Genomic DNA, 14,273 nt, shown 5'->3' with positions numbered 1-14,273 from the left:
CACAACGCAAAGTCAACGTATGGAACTCTTTGCCAGAGGATGTTGTGAAGGCCAAGACTATAACACGGTTCAAAAAAGAACTAGATACATCCATGAAGGATAGGTCTATTAATGGCTATTAGCCAGGATGGGCAGGGATGGTGTCCCTAGCCTCTGTTTGCCAGAAGCTGGGAATGGGTGACAGGGGATGGATCACTTGATGATTCCCTGTTCTGTTCATTCCTTCTGGGGCACCTGGCACTGGCCACTGTCGGAAGATGAGATTCTGGGCTAGATGGACCTTTGGTCTGACCCAGTATGGCCATTCTTATGTTCTGATAACAAGTGAACTAAACTGGAAGGTTTCACTCCCTTTCCAGGTGGAACAGCACATGACTGGCAGGCAATGTTCTGAAGAACCAGGAGGCCTCAACAAGAGGAGGCTGGGGAAGCACCCCACAAAAACATAGGGGTTCCTGTAGCAGATCCCACCAGTTGTCCCAGCTGGTGCAGTCTGCAACACTGGCCAGCACCCGGTGCTTCAGAGAAAGGTGGAAGGACCCCAAAGTGTACACAGGGTACAGCACAGGAGTTAAATACATCCAAAGACATTACACAGGACGACAGTAGAAAGTTGCTTTATCTCCCACCTTTGTGGCATTGACAGAAACAGTCAACATTATTGTAAATCTTATCTAGGTATTTCTAACACGCCCATCCTTGTGGTATGTGTGTACCGTGCCAAAAATCCGGTTGCTGAAACATTCAACTTGGGAATATAAAACACACACAGATCAGACAAATGGCAAAATTAAGGAGCCAGATTCTCAGCTGGTGTAAATCAGTGTAACTCCATTGATGTTATTTTGATTTACAGCAGCTGAGGATTTTACAGCAACATTAGCTTGGTTACATTGCATATCTGGCAGACGTATTTTAATATTACTTTTTATTCAGTCCAATACATACCTTAATCAGTGTACAGAAAGAGGGTCTCCCTAGAACTGCAGATTTTGAGTATTTCCATCATAAGTTCTTGTCACAGCTACCTACCATGAAGGTGTATGCGAACAATTATATTGAGTCACTTATAATTAAAATGAATACCAGGTTTTCCACACATCCCCCTTATCGGAGAAAAAGTTACCTTTAATCTATTTGCCACCTTGTAAGCCAGCAGGAAAGAATCAGTCCAACTGAATAGATCTTGTATATTTAATTTACTGTCTTCAAAAGAACGCGTTACAATAGAGGGAAGGCAATGTTAACGCATAGTAAGTTATGTCGGGGAGTTGCACAAAATTAAATGATCTCCGTCTTACAGCAAGAATGAACAAGATGCTTTTACATTTTACTGCATAAAAGATTCGGGAGGCTGTATCTTCCCCTTGATGCAAGTGTAACCTCAGTGTTAGTCAATGACACACGCACTTGCCAAAGGAGAACACAGGCCCTGTAAGCTCCCCTGCTGGAGTCAGTCACCTCTGTGCAAAGGGCCCGCCCAAGGTTTCTGCCCCATGTAAGCCACCCAGTTGGAGTTCAACACATCAGGTCCAATCAAGTCAATGGCAAAACTCCCACTGACTCCGAAGGTGCAGAATCAGGACCCTGAAGGGCTTGCAGGATCTATCACATGGCTTCTCAGACATACAGGACAGCTATTAAAATGCTTCACATGCATGTTAAATAAGCAATGAAGACCAAACAGCGCAAGCGTTTCTAGGGGAATGCATGCACGTTGGCGCTGCGCCCTCGGGCACAGAGAAATATGTACATCTCCTTCACACCCTACGCCCCGGCGGGTGGAACTGCACATCCAAAATGGCATTTTCGCTAGGTATTAAAATGATCAGCAGCCTCACTTCCCCCTACACACCTTCCCATCCCGAAAAGGCAGCAGGACCAAACCTGGAGGGTGAGAAAACAGCTAAGCGGTGTTCCTCCCACAGCAATCTCCTTTTACATGCAGCGCAGGATTTGAGGCAGGGCAGCAGCTATCTGAAAAAGTTTTTGATGTGAATATAGTGATGGGGAAAGGTTCCTGGAGACCACGAACAGGAAGCGGCAGTGCGAGCTTCCCCTATATGGCCGTGCTGATGGGACTCAAACTCATTCAAACGGGACACGTCTAGGGGTGTGAGAGTAAATTAATCTCCCAGGTCGTCCTGGATCTTCCACCTGCTGGGCCAAACTAGGATCAACTATGTGGCTGGTGGGGGGCGGGTGTGTGTGTGTGTGTGAGTGAGAGAGAGAAACAGCCACCTCAGCTGGCCTTTCTGTGCCCATGACATGCTGCTTCTGATCCCAGCAGAAGGCAGAAAAGGGTATAATCTGGTACCTGTTTTGGTTGGGGGGGGGAGGGGAGAGCAGGATTTCCTGAAATCCCTTCATTTCTGAGCAGATGTGGGGGGGGGAAATTAATATCCATAGAAGTGAGAGACTGAAGCCGTGTTGATGGGGCAAGCCCTATACGTGCTTCCTTCACACAGTTCTGCCAATGCATGTCAACCTTGACCTGAAACAACCCTGCTGCTCCATTCCTGGGAGTTAATCACGCAAAGACTGCCAGTCTTCGGAGACAGACATAAATCAAGGTCTGGACTGGTTGTGGTTATTAAATAACCCAGGGCGCTTTAGAAGAGTCAGGGAGTTAACCACTGTGTGCTGGCCAAACTCCAGATGGGGTCTCACATCTCCTCTTCTCTCCTCTCCCCAAATGATCCTTCTAGCTGGATCGTCCCTGCATATTCTAAGCTCCTTTAAAGGCTCTGTCCCTTCCACATGAGAGGTGGCTACATTTCTGGGACGGATGACCGGAGCACCATTGGGATGCTCGCTGAACATCATGTTTGGATGGAAGGTGCTATTCATTAGGTGAATCTATTCTTTGCGGTCCTACCCTATTCCCTGTCACAAGACCTAGATCTGCCTCCCAAACCCTCTGATCTCACTGGGCACAATTCACCCCTGCTCTAACTCCAACAGCTTCAGTGGAGTTATACACCAGGGACCAATTTGGTTCCCAGCCACTTGTGATCAGTGCAAGGCCACTTATACTCCGCAAAAACCAAAACAAGACAGAAAATGAATAAAAAACAGGAAGCAAACGACGGTTCAGATTTCCCACTTTGTCTTTCCGTCGCTAATTTTTCAGGTGTAGGAACATACGAAAGGGTAACACAGAGGCTAGTACAATTTTTAACCTGCACCCATTGCATGGCTGGGATCCATCAGCCCGTCTGCTTGCTCCAGCCAGCCAAGCAATGTGATAAGCTGGGGGTCGCACTTTACAGTCTCAGGAGCCTGTGGGCTTGACAACAGCTAGGGGGAACCACACACCTCCAGGGGTAATGCAGGATGGGAGCTGATCTGTGAGGTTCCCCCCCATTCACCCTTGTCCAATCCTTTCCCCTCGCTCTGTAGGGGAACAGCTCAGTCCAGTGTCCCTCACGCTCTCCGTCTGTGCTTGTATCCTTGTGTGGCTGTCGCTGGAAAAGGGCCAAAGGACAAATGGTCAGCTCTGCCCGTCTGACCCTCCGGGGAAATCTCAGAGAGCTCACCCCCCCACCCGAGACATAGCTCCACCATGGCTCCGGTCTTTACAGGGTCGGGCGGGGGCGGAAATATCTCAACTCCACCCTCCCCCTGGCCTAGGGTGCCCAGATGTTCCGATTTTATAGGGACAGTCCTGACAGTTGGGGCTTTGTCTTATATAGGCGCCTATTACCCCCCACCCTGTGTTCCAATTTTTCACCCTTGCTGTCTGGTCACCCTCTCCCTGGCCTTGCCTAGCCAGGCAGTGTCCAAGCTCTGACCTTTCCTCTCTGTCCACACAGGAAAACTCTTCTCCCAGCCTGTCCCCTCCCCTCTCTCGACTACCGCAACCTCTTCCCCAACACGCCCCCTCCCCGGTCCATTCATACTCAGATCCTCTTCCTTTACCGTCACTCTGACGATATCGATCCCTCTCTGAATCCCCCTGCTGCCTCCCGCTCCCCCATTTCACCACGTCAAGTTCCAGTCTTGTAGTTTTCACCTTCCAAGCCCTTCTCAACTCAGCCCCTCCCTGCAGCTCTGCTTTGGTCCCTTATCTCACCTTCCCCCTGGTGCAGCCATGCCAGCACACCCACCTGCTCCTCCCATAAAGAGGTCCCTGCACTTTCTCCCGCCTTGTCCCCAATGCATGGGACTCCCCTCCCCGAACTTCTTCTCCTTCAAGACAGGGGACGATAGGCAGATGGGTGATGTCAAAGCAGCACTGGACACCACCAGTAAGATTTACACGCTGCAGTTCCAGCACCCAGGTGCCCTGCTCCTCTCCTGCTAACCCCAGCTACTTTTTTGCAGGGAGCCTTTTGCAGTTGGCACATTTCCTCCTGCCTGCAAAGCTGCAATTCACACCCCTAGGCCGAAGAACAGGGTCATGTAGACAAGCCACAGCCACTTGGAGAAGCTCTCTTATTAGAAATGTGTGAACAGCTGGATGCATCACAGCCCGGGGATGTCTTGATTGTGGGGTGATAGATCGGTATACCAGCCCCCAGCACAAGAGCAGCGTCATGGCAATTAGAGCCTGATCCAATGCTCACTGAAGTGGGTGGAAAGATCCCCTTGATTTCAAAGGGCTCTGGATCGGGCCCTCTAAGAACTGAAAGAGGATTTCAATATCAAAGCATCAGCAGCCTCTGGTGTGGGTACCTCCATTTTTACGTGACGAACTCGAGACCCCTCAAAGAAGCCCAAACTTCCAGCCTGCACTGAGCACTCGCCTTGGGAAAACCAAGCTAAGCTACAGGTGTCTCAAGCATGACACCCAAAATCACTCGTTACTTTTGAAACTCTCCACCACCGTCTCAGCACTCGGAGAACCCCAATGCGCCGTTAAAACAGGGCTCCTCAGTCAAGGAACCAGAGCAAATCAACCTCCCAGACAACAGCGCTTCTTGGACAGGGTCAGTTTAAAAACACAGAGGATTTAAAAGAAATCTGTCTAGGTCCCAGGTCCCTCTACTGCATGTTACAAACCAGAATCCTGCCAACCCAGCCCCCTGGGTCTGATTTTCACAGGTGCTGAGTATCTACAGTGCTCACGGAAGTCAATGGGGACTGCAGGTGCTGGGCACCTCTGTAAATCAGGCCACTTCGGTCCTGCCCCGTGCCTCTGGCTGTACCCAATACACACTGTCCTGTAAGAGCAGCCAGTGCCACTGGGCATGGGTGGGCACTGGCTCACAGCCCCCGCCCCTTGCACGAAGGCACTAGTGCATTGCCCTGTCCAGGCGGGCTCCTGTCCCCGACTCACCATGCTGCATGTGCACCACGCGGCATAGCCCCTTCCCCGGCTGCTTCCTGTACATGGGCTTCACACACACTTTGTTGGCAGTGCCCAAGGCCAGGTCCGTCAGGAGCACACTGTGGATCTGCGGCGAGACGCTGAGGAGCGACGAGGGGCCCGTCTGCCGCCGGCACCTCACCCGGTAACCGAGGACTGGCCCATCGGCCGAGTCCCAGGAGGCCTTCAGGGTGTTGGGGCCCATGTCCTCGAAGCGCAGGTGTCTCACCTTGGAGCTCTCTAGCCAGGGGATGGAGAGAAGAGCAGGTTAGAGGGGCCCAGTCATTTGGGGTCATCCCTCCTTCTGGGGCCCATTTTCCCCCATTAGTGACTGGCGCTGGGAAGAGGGCGGGGTTGACAGCTCTGCAGGCCACAGGCCCCTGTTTATCCGCAGAGCAGGGACAGCCTGGGCAGTCGCCGGACTCCCTCTGCATGGCTCCCCGTGCCCTGGAGGGGCCTGCTCCAGGCAGGAGGGGATAGTTCCATCTCCAGGGCTCGTGGAGTCCTCAGCGTCTCTGCTGACACTGACATCTGCCCATGGGAACCGGGCTGTGATACCCCCATACCCCAACTCACCTCCCATCTCCGCCATTGCTCACTCCAGAATCCTTCTGACTAAATCAAGCCGGATCTCGCCTGCTCTGCCAAGCTAAGCTCCAAAGACTTCACTTCATGGGAGCCCCTGACACATGACCCTTGTTAATGAGCTTCCACCCCAGTTACACCAACCACACTGGCGGAGTTTTGGCCATGTGCCCAAGGGGAGCTCATGACCTCCACCCCTCCGACACGCCAAGAGACAGGCCACGAGGAAGGAGAGGATGACAGCACCGACTTTCCGTCCCTGGGGACTCCAGCATCCTCCCAGCCACCTCTGCTTGTGATGCTCCAGGTGGCTCAGGAGGACAGACTCCGTTGGAGACCTCTTGCACACCTACTGTCGAATTTTCATCAGTCCTACGCTCTGTCACGTTTCTATGATATGCATGCTCTGTTCCCTGAAAGCTGCATCGTCCCCCTGGCCACTTTCTGCCCCCGGCCCTGCTAGGTGGCTTGGCTGACCAGCTCAATTGCTGGAGTCCTTTCCCTGAGGTGCAGCGCTCCCTTGCTGTGGGGCGTTGGCTTTGCTTGCAAAGGTGAGGGGGCTGTGAGACACAAAACAGAGGGAGAAGGGCTTCCCCCGCAGTGCCTGGTCTGGCCAAAGAGGTGGTCACATTCTGGAGGAACCCCAGGCCACGCAGTGTTATTTCACACCTGGGACTGCTGTGTCCTGTCGGCAGAAGGCCCCGCTCACTCACCTTCCTGTGTGCAAGCTTTGGCCGACAGGGCTTTCTCTTTCCCCGATTTATAGATGGCCGCCACCGTCACCAAGTAGGTGGTGTTGGGGGCCAGGTTCTCCACTACCGTGCTGTTGTGCGCCCCGTCCACTTCCAGCAGCTTAGCCGAATTGCCAGGCAGCGGCCCATACAGGACCTGGTAGCTCCCCACGCTTTCTGGCGTGGGAGCCCAGCTGACGCGGAAGCTGTGCGGCTTGGACTCCGAGATGAGAACCCGAGTTGGGCTGATTTCCTCTGTGGGAAGGAGGGAAAGGAAGACAAGTGTTGGTGTGATTCACGGCAGCAGAGCGAACTCCAGCCGGAGCAGCATAAATAAGCTGGGAGCCTCTTGGCCATCATGGAGGCAGAAGCAACTCGTCCCCAGTCAGACACGTCGACACAGCCCAATCCTGCTCTCAATCAAAAGGCTGCCAATGGGTACTAGTTTTCTGCACTTCTCCCTCAAACGGGTCCTGCTTCTGCTCACAATGTCACCCTCTAGTGGTCACCGACTCCTCGTCACCCGCTAGTGGTCACCAGTAGAGGATGGGATGCTTGCTCCTGCCTCAGCTCAGACACCTGGGTCTTTCAGCTCAGGGGGGAGTGGCTCATGGTTTTAGACCCAGCGGTCCCGGGTTCCTTCCCAGCTGACAACGACCGCCCCCTCGGTGCGTGGTGTTATACACGCCTGGGTTATCACGCGGGGATAGCGAGACAGGGAGTGCAGGTCTACGGAGCTCTTTCCACCTGCTCGTGCTTTGCTTCCCTTTACCCCGATGGCATCCACCGATCAGCACTGGGTAAGCCAGGGGAAAGCCGAGACTTCCAGTTTCCAACTAAATTCTGCTGTTTTTTTCTCTATATTCATGAGAACGGCCATACTGGGTAAGACCAATGGTCCATCTAGCCCAGGCTCCTGTCTCCCACAGCGAGGAGTGAACAGAATCAGGCAGTTGGGGTGACCCACCCCGTCTTCCCCTTAGAATCTGCAGAGATTTTAAGGCCAGAGGGACTCACTGTGTGGCCATGTAATCTGACCTCCTGCGTAACCCAGGCCAAAGAATTCCACGGATTGATTCGTGGCCGAGCTAGAGGGTCTCTCTCAAACCCATACTCACTCTCCTCATGCCTCGGCTCTAAGGTCTGGGCCAGGGACTGTCTGCGTTACGTGTCCATATGGCACCGAGCACCATGGGGCTCATCGTCTTACCTTCCAGCGTGGTGACCCTGGTGGTTTGTGGAGGGATATAGTGCTCGTTGGACTCTGGAATGAGCACGACCTCGTAGGTGGTGTCTGGCGAGAGATCGCTCAGGAAGAGGCCAGTGTGATCCCCGGATACTTGCTTCACTAGCTTTCTCCTCGGGTCGTCCGTAGGGGCGTACTCCACCACGTAGTAGCCAGTGTCACTGGAGAGGAGCCTAGGCCACGTCAGACGGAAGCTGCTGGAGGTGATCTCCATGGCGCGGAGCCGCTTGGCTCGGATAACATCTGGGAGAGAAACAGCATAAGAAGTTACTGGAGGATCAGAGAAGTCCCACTGATTCTCCGTGCCTGTGCAAACAACTCCCTCCCATCACATCGGCAGCAGCAGCTTCGTTAAGCACAGAAAATGCAGGTGAGCATTTCGCATTGCCCAGGTAGCTGGGGTTCGCCTCTCATGCTAGGAGCTCTAAACACATTAGAAATAACTCTACACACAGCTCAGATCACACTTAGTTGCAATGCAGCCACTTCTGGGGTGGAACAGGGCAGCTGGTTAGCAGCTCATAGCAACACCGCACAACAGGTTGGAGCTGGGCTGCCATGAACCAGTCCCTTTGTTTTGTTTTTTTTATTAAAGATTCTGGAGCCACAAAAATGCCTCTGGCCTTTGCCTCAAAGCCATGAAGCAAGTGTAAACAGAAGCAGGGGAGAGTGGATCATTTTCGTCACTTCCAAGTGACACCCCCTTGTATCCGTTATCATCCATAGAGTACCAGGGCGGCGCTTGTAAAGAGCAAGTGCATCTCTCTCCTACGCCCACCAGATGGCGGTGGAAACCACCCCCCAAAAAGCTGGCACAGGGCTCAGAACCGCACAGCTGTGTCTGTCTGTGGCGGGTGGCCGCTCTACACCAGATGCCCACTGAATAGTACCAGGCCCTCAGCTCCAAAGAGCCCTCGTTCAGCAGCACACGCTGCTCAGAGCTGGAGAGAGCAGCTTCAGCTGGGACAGGACAGGGCAGCTCCACCACCGCCCGCCCTGCCACCATGCCCCTCCGCATCAGTCATACCCCCCCCCCCCACCGCCGCAAGGACTGCATGGAGAGCAAGCTGTTGGGATGGAGACACCTGCCTCACTGGGGCTGTGCTGAGAACCGCCCCCATCCCCACCCCACGCTCCTCTCACCCTGGCCCCCGACAGTCCTGGGCTGGTATGGCTGCCAGGCGGAACTGGGCTGGATCCTCCGACCCCGAGGCCGGAGATCCAGCCCAGCCCAGCCCTGCAGTAACTGGCATGCAGCAGTCATCTCTGTATGCTAACGCCTCGGGGGGGCACTTCCCCGGCCTGCCGTGGCAACCCCGGCCCTGCTAGGATGTTCACAGGGAAGCCGACTGCGTTTGCACAGTGTGCGTTCCCCGCCTAACATGGGGATGGGGGCCTGCACATGGGCACAGCCTGCTGCAAGCGGGGGGCAACCGCTTCCCTTGGGGGGAAACTCTCCTTAGCTCACGCCGGGGACAGGAGGGATGCGCCACCTGAGAGGCAGGCAGTGCTACTGTCCCCATATCACCAGAGTGGGGAACTAAGGCCTAGAGAGGTGAATGGTCTGGTTATCCTGCCCTCTGCTCCCACGGACTTCCGGCCAGGAAAGCCTCGCCCGAACTCACACAGAGACAGCGACAGAGCTGGGAACAGAACCCACGAGCTCTGACTTTTAGTCCCACGTGGGTCCACCCTCCAGAGGTCAATCCCCTGCCTCCCAAGGAGCCAAGTCAAAGCACCAGCTCCTCTGAAGTGCCCAGGGTCAGCCAGCATGGAAGAAGAGGCCATTCTCCCCAGGAGACTCCATGCCCCAGCCCTGCTGCTGTGGAAGGGGGGCGGGGGAGAGTTAGGGAGTTGTTTGGCATTTGCGGAGTCCCCTGCATTCATCCCGGCTGAGGTCACCCATCCCAGTGCTCCACAGATGCTCCATTGTGTTGTGGCACCCCGTGCTGCAGAGTTCCCCGCCCCTTGCCCTGTCCACTCCTTTCCCCCATTCTGTCCCAGAGGCGGCTATCTCCAGGGCTGGCAAAACAGTGGAGCCCCCATTGTCCCCTGCCACCACTGATTCCCTCTGGCCACATCCTTTGCCACCTCCCTTGGTACCATTGCCAAGCCCTTCTCTGCAGCCCTTGGCATCTCAACTCAACACCTCTGGCGCAAGGGCCTTCTCCTCTGCAGCTCTCACCATTCCCAGGGCCTCAGCACCCCCTTGCCTTCAACATGCCCCCCAAAAAGCCTTTTCTTCCTTGCTCGAGCCTCTTCCTCTGCTGCGTTTCCTTCCCTGCAGAGCCATCTGGGTGCACAAGCTGGAGAGGTTGGAACCCGACTATGGCTCTTCTGTTGCTCCTGCAAGGGGGAGCAGGACATTGCCTGGGACTGGCAGGGCTCCCAGCCGGCATTCCCAAGACCTTGAGCCTTATTAGAGGAACAAACCCACCTCTCACTGTATTGGCCCGTGGGCCTGCCCAGTGCACTGCTGATGGGCTGCTGACAGTGCAGATGACTGGAAGCAGCAGGCCACCGTCTGATAAGATTTCAGAGTAACAGCCGTGTTACTCTGAAATGTAATTACTAATGCAAAATGAAGTGAGCTGTAGCTCATGAAAGCTCATGCTCAAATAAATTGGTTAGTCTCTAAAGTGCCACAAGTACTCCTTTTCTTTTTGTCTGATAAGAGACTCCCTTTTGCTTTACTGGCTCCAAACCACACAGCTTCCTGCCTGAGTGGGAAAGGGAGGAGCTGGGAAAACTCAGTTCAGCCATGAGCCCGTGATGCCAGCCACTGGCAGAGGGGAAGCCTTTGCCTGGGGCTTGGACCAGTAGGCTGTCCTACTGCATCCTCCCCTTCCACCTTGAGCTCAAAATGCTTTACACATATCACTGTCCAACAAGCACAGGTGGGGAAACTAAGGCACTGAGCACAGACCTGACTTCCCAAAGAGCACACAGCAAATCCACAACAGAGCTAGGAACATCACCCAGATCTCAGCCTGCCCGGGAACCAGAAGCCCAGCCTTCCTCCTTTAAACTGCTGGAGTTCCAGGCCAGCTCCCTGGTAACCAGAAAGCAGCTTCAGTTTTTCCTTTGAGCTGTTTATGGGCTTGCCCAGCTGGGCAGGAACATTCCACATCTGCCATGCCCTCGCTTTCCCCCTTCACCAGCCAGCAGCATTCAACGCCCCCTCCTCCCTGGTTCCCATCGTGCTTTGTAAGAACTCCCTGCAGCCCTGGGAGCTGCTCCCGATCCTGCCACTCCATGCAGTGCGATTCCTAAGGGCACAAAGGACCAGCTCAGTTCAAACCTCGGAGACTGAGATTGAGGTGCTGGAAAGAACATTTATCCTGTCAAAGGCCAAATGCACTTGGGCTGGAAATGAATCATCTCTAAGACAGAGCCCCCCAGGGGTGTTGTGTGAGAATCGGAGGGTGCAAACTAACATTGCTCCGTCCATGGAACTAACCTGTTTTACATCAGCTGGGGATCTGGCCTGTAGCTTGCTTACAGCACTGTGCCCTGCTGCCTCGCTGGAACTGCCGTGGCCACCAAGCAAAGCCAATAAGCCACAGAGAGCAGGGCACGTGGCTTGTTTGATTCAGCACCCTATGGATTTCTGATTTAAAACTAACGTTAGGCTTGCAGGATGTTATTCCCTAGGCATCGATCCCAGCTGAAGCTTTCCAATCACCAATGATTACTGCACCCCCGACCTCCCCACACCCGCCGTTAATGATCGGACTCTCACTCATTGCGTCTTTGTGGCTCATGAAGGATAGACACAGACGAGCACTTTTCACAGCCATGAGCTTGTTGGAAATTTCTTGATTCTCAGTGAGCCCAAGACTAAGGTGGCAGGAAACCTCCTTTCTTCATCTGCAAAGGAAATATCATTCTTCTCTGTGCAATCGCCTGGGTCAGGACCCAGGAGACCTGGATCCAGTTCCCAGCTCTGCTGCTGGCTTGTGAGATGACCTCAGGCAAACCACTTCTCCACTTTGTGTCTCGGTTTCACCATCTGCAAAATGGGGAATAAGGATACCGCTCTCCTTTGTAAAGCCCTTTGAGATCCAAAGTGCTGCATAAGATCTAGGCATTAATTATTGTTCCTATATTACCACCTCCACCCCGGCTCAGCTGTGACCTTGGACAAATCCCTTCAGCTCTGTGCCTCAGTATTCCTATCTGGGCTATTGATATCTACCAACCGTTCCGAGGCACTGGGACGCTAGGTGCAAATAGGATCAGGCTCCCAAAGGTTCATTTCAAACAGAATGGCCAGTCGTCGTCCATTTTCACAAACAAACGCAGGTTAGAACAGACTGAATTCTGCCCATCGAGGGTAGGGCCTCACATCTGCAGAGCCCGGTGGGCGCTATTCTTTATCAGATTGGGAAAACATGTTCCCTGACTACACAATGGGCCCAGGTCCCTGACACGGAGCCTTCGCCGTGGGCTGCGGAGCTCATAAACGTGCTGCTCTCCCGGGGGCTGTGCTGGAGCCGGCTGCAGTTTCTGTTGCTACTGTGCATGTAGGGTCCTGCAGCGGAGAAGGTGCCAAAGGGTGATGTCAGTTTCTACAGAGCACAGCCACCGATCAGACATGAGCAGGGAGAGACCCACACGTCACCCCCCAGGGATTCTTTGATTGCAATCCAGGTCCGTCCCTCGGAGAATAAAGCCAGACTCTCTCCTCCAACTACAGTACCTTGAGAATAGGTGCGTGTTTCTTAGCATTTTCAGGGGACACTAGCAGCTTAATCGTGGGCCACTCTTCTCACCTGCGCTGGTGTACGTAGAGAGTAACCCACTGGAAGTCAGGAAGGTTACACTGTGGAACCAGGCACTGCCATACTAGATTGGACCCTGGTCCATCTGGTCCAGTGTATTTCAATGCCACTGTCTCTAAGAAGCAGCCTCATCGCCTGCGCTACGTTGCTCAGCCGTTTCCCCAAGATCCGATTTATTTTCTCTGAGTCTGGCTGTCTGTCGCGGGTATTTCCCTGGTGCCCGTTGCAGGCTGTGATGGTTTGGCCTGGTGAAAGGAGCAGGATCAACAGCCTTTAGCCCTTTATATCTTCGCTGTGGAAGGGCAGAATGGAGATCATCCTGTACACTTGCTGTCTGCTGGCCAGCGGAGAGCGGCAAATTGACGAGGGGGTGACAGACTTAGGTTCCGTCAATTCAAGCAGGAAAGCGAATGCCAGTGATTGTCTCCGCGGATTTAAAGCGATAGCGGACAGCTTAGAAGGGGTGCCCAACAGCCCCCCTAGACTGGGGGAGGCCAGGGCGGTGGGGGTGGAATGAAGTAACTGTGGGGGAGACAGTTGCCTTGGTCAGTCTCCTAGCCCAGCCTGAATCTCCTCTCACTTACAAGAGTTTTACACCATCACAGCTCCACTGACTTCAACAGGGCTACTCCCGATTGACACCAGAGCAAGCCGAATCAGAACCTGGCACAGTCTGTCAAGCCATTTACACTCACCGACCTTCCCAGCGCCCCTCACCGCAGGTCAGTTGATATTATTATACCCATTGTATGCGGAGGGAAACTGAGGGAGAGAGATGATGTCACTTTTCCACAGAGGCAGGATTAGAAACCAGCAGGGGGGAGCCCCCATATGTCCCAAACACGAGTCTATTCCCCTTCTCTCACTCACTCTCAGCACTGGCTTGGATCTAAAACTCCAGCATGACTCCCAGACCAGACAGCTTTGGTTTATTAGCTGCCTGCTTAGATCTCTGAGCAAATCTTTAGAAGCGAAGGAGATGCTTCTGAAGGGAGCAAGGAGGAGATAAAGGCTAATGCAGCTCATAAAAGAGGTGTGGCCCCTCCAATTTACTCCTTTTGTGGGTTGTTCCCATACTCATGTTCACACCTGAGGCAAGTGCTGCATGGGAGCCAGGTCCATACTGCGGGTGTATAGCAACGAGTGGGGATGAAACCCAGCCCCTTCCTGGGCAGGAGTGGAGGGAAGAAACTGGCCAATTTCATTACAAAGCTCATTTGTGCACCTACAAAAGGCCTTTTAACTTACTATCTTGTTTCAAGAGATGAGGACAGGATAATGAGGATAATAATGGCAGCTCCAGGCCTTTTCCCATGCTGCCTGCTCGCTTGGAACGGCCTCCCTGCACTGCATGCCAGCTGCCTTCCCATGGCATATGTGCTTTGTGAACCCACAGCTATGGGGAAGGGAAGGCAAAGGGGTCTGCACCGGGGCCTGCTCTTGGCAACTCCCACCATTTTATTGAGGCAGTTGGTATTTTTCTTAAAGCCCCAGCTCCTGGAGTCATTGGCATAGGGGAGAATCCTAGATTCATTTAAAAAAACAAGGAGTCTAGGCTTCACCAATGCAGAGCAAAGCTTGGCCTGAGTGCAAGCCAGATGCTCACAATCCAGAAG

The 14,273-nt window shown here is 53.7% G+C and overlaps 1 protein-coding gene across 1 annotated transcript in view; it reads right to left on the bottom strand.

Annotated features, from left to right (window-relative positions):
* Window positions 1-1,180: 1,180 nt before the first annotated feature.
* The window catches only part of VWA1 (von Willebrand factor A domain containing 1), a 32,822-nt gene continuing 19,729 nt past the window's right edge, over window positions 1,181-14,273 (bottom strand). Inside the window, exons 3-6 of the mRNA XM_048825175.2 lie at window positions 7,838-8,116; window positions 6,610-6,882; window positions 5,282-5,551; window positions 1,181-3,467 (exon numbers count right to left, since the gene is read on the bottom strand). Coding sequence (XP_048681132.1) covers window positions 3,427-3,467; window positions 5,282-5,551; window positions 6,610-6,882; window positions 7,838-8,116 — 863 coding nt within the window. The 3' untranslated portion in view covers window positions 1,181-3,426. The remainder of the gene's footprint in view (window positions 3,468-5,281; window positions 5,552-6,609; window positions 6,883-7,837; window positions 8,117-14,273) is intronic.

This window comes from Caretta caretta, chromosome 18, assembly GCF_965140235.1.
Source record: "Caretta caretta isolate rCarCar2 chromosome 18, rCarCar1.hap1, whole genome shotgun sequence".
In the NCBI taxonomy this organism is placed as follows: domain Eukaryota; kingdom Metazoa; phylum Chordata; order Testudines; family Cheloniidae; genus Caretta; species Caretta caretta.
The sequence above is the reverse complement of the archived record's forward strand: the minus strand, read 5'-3'. Positions and strand labels throughout refer to the sequence as shown.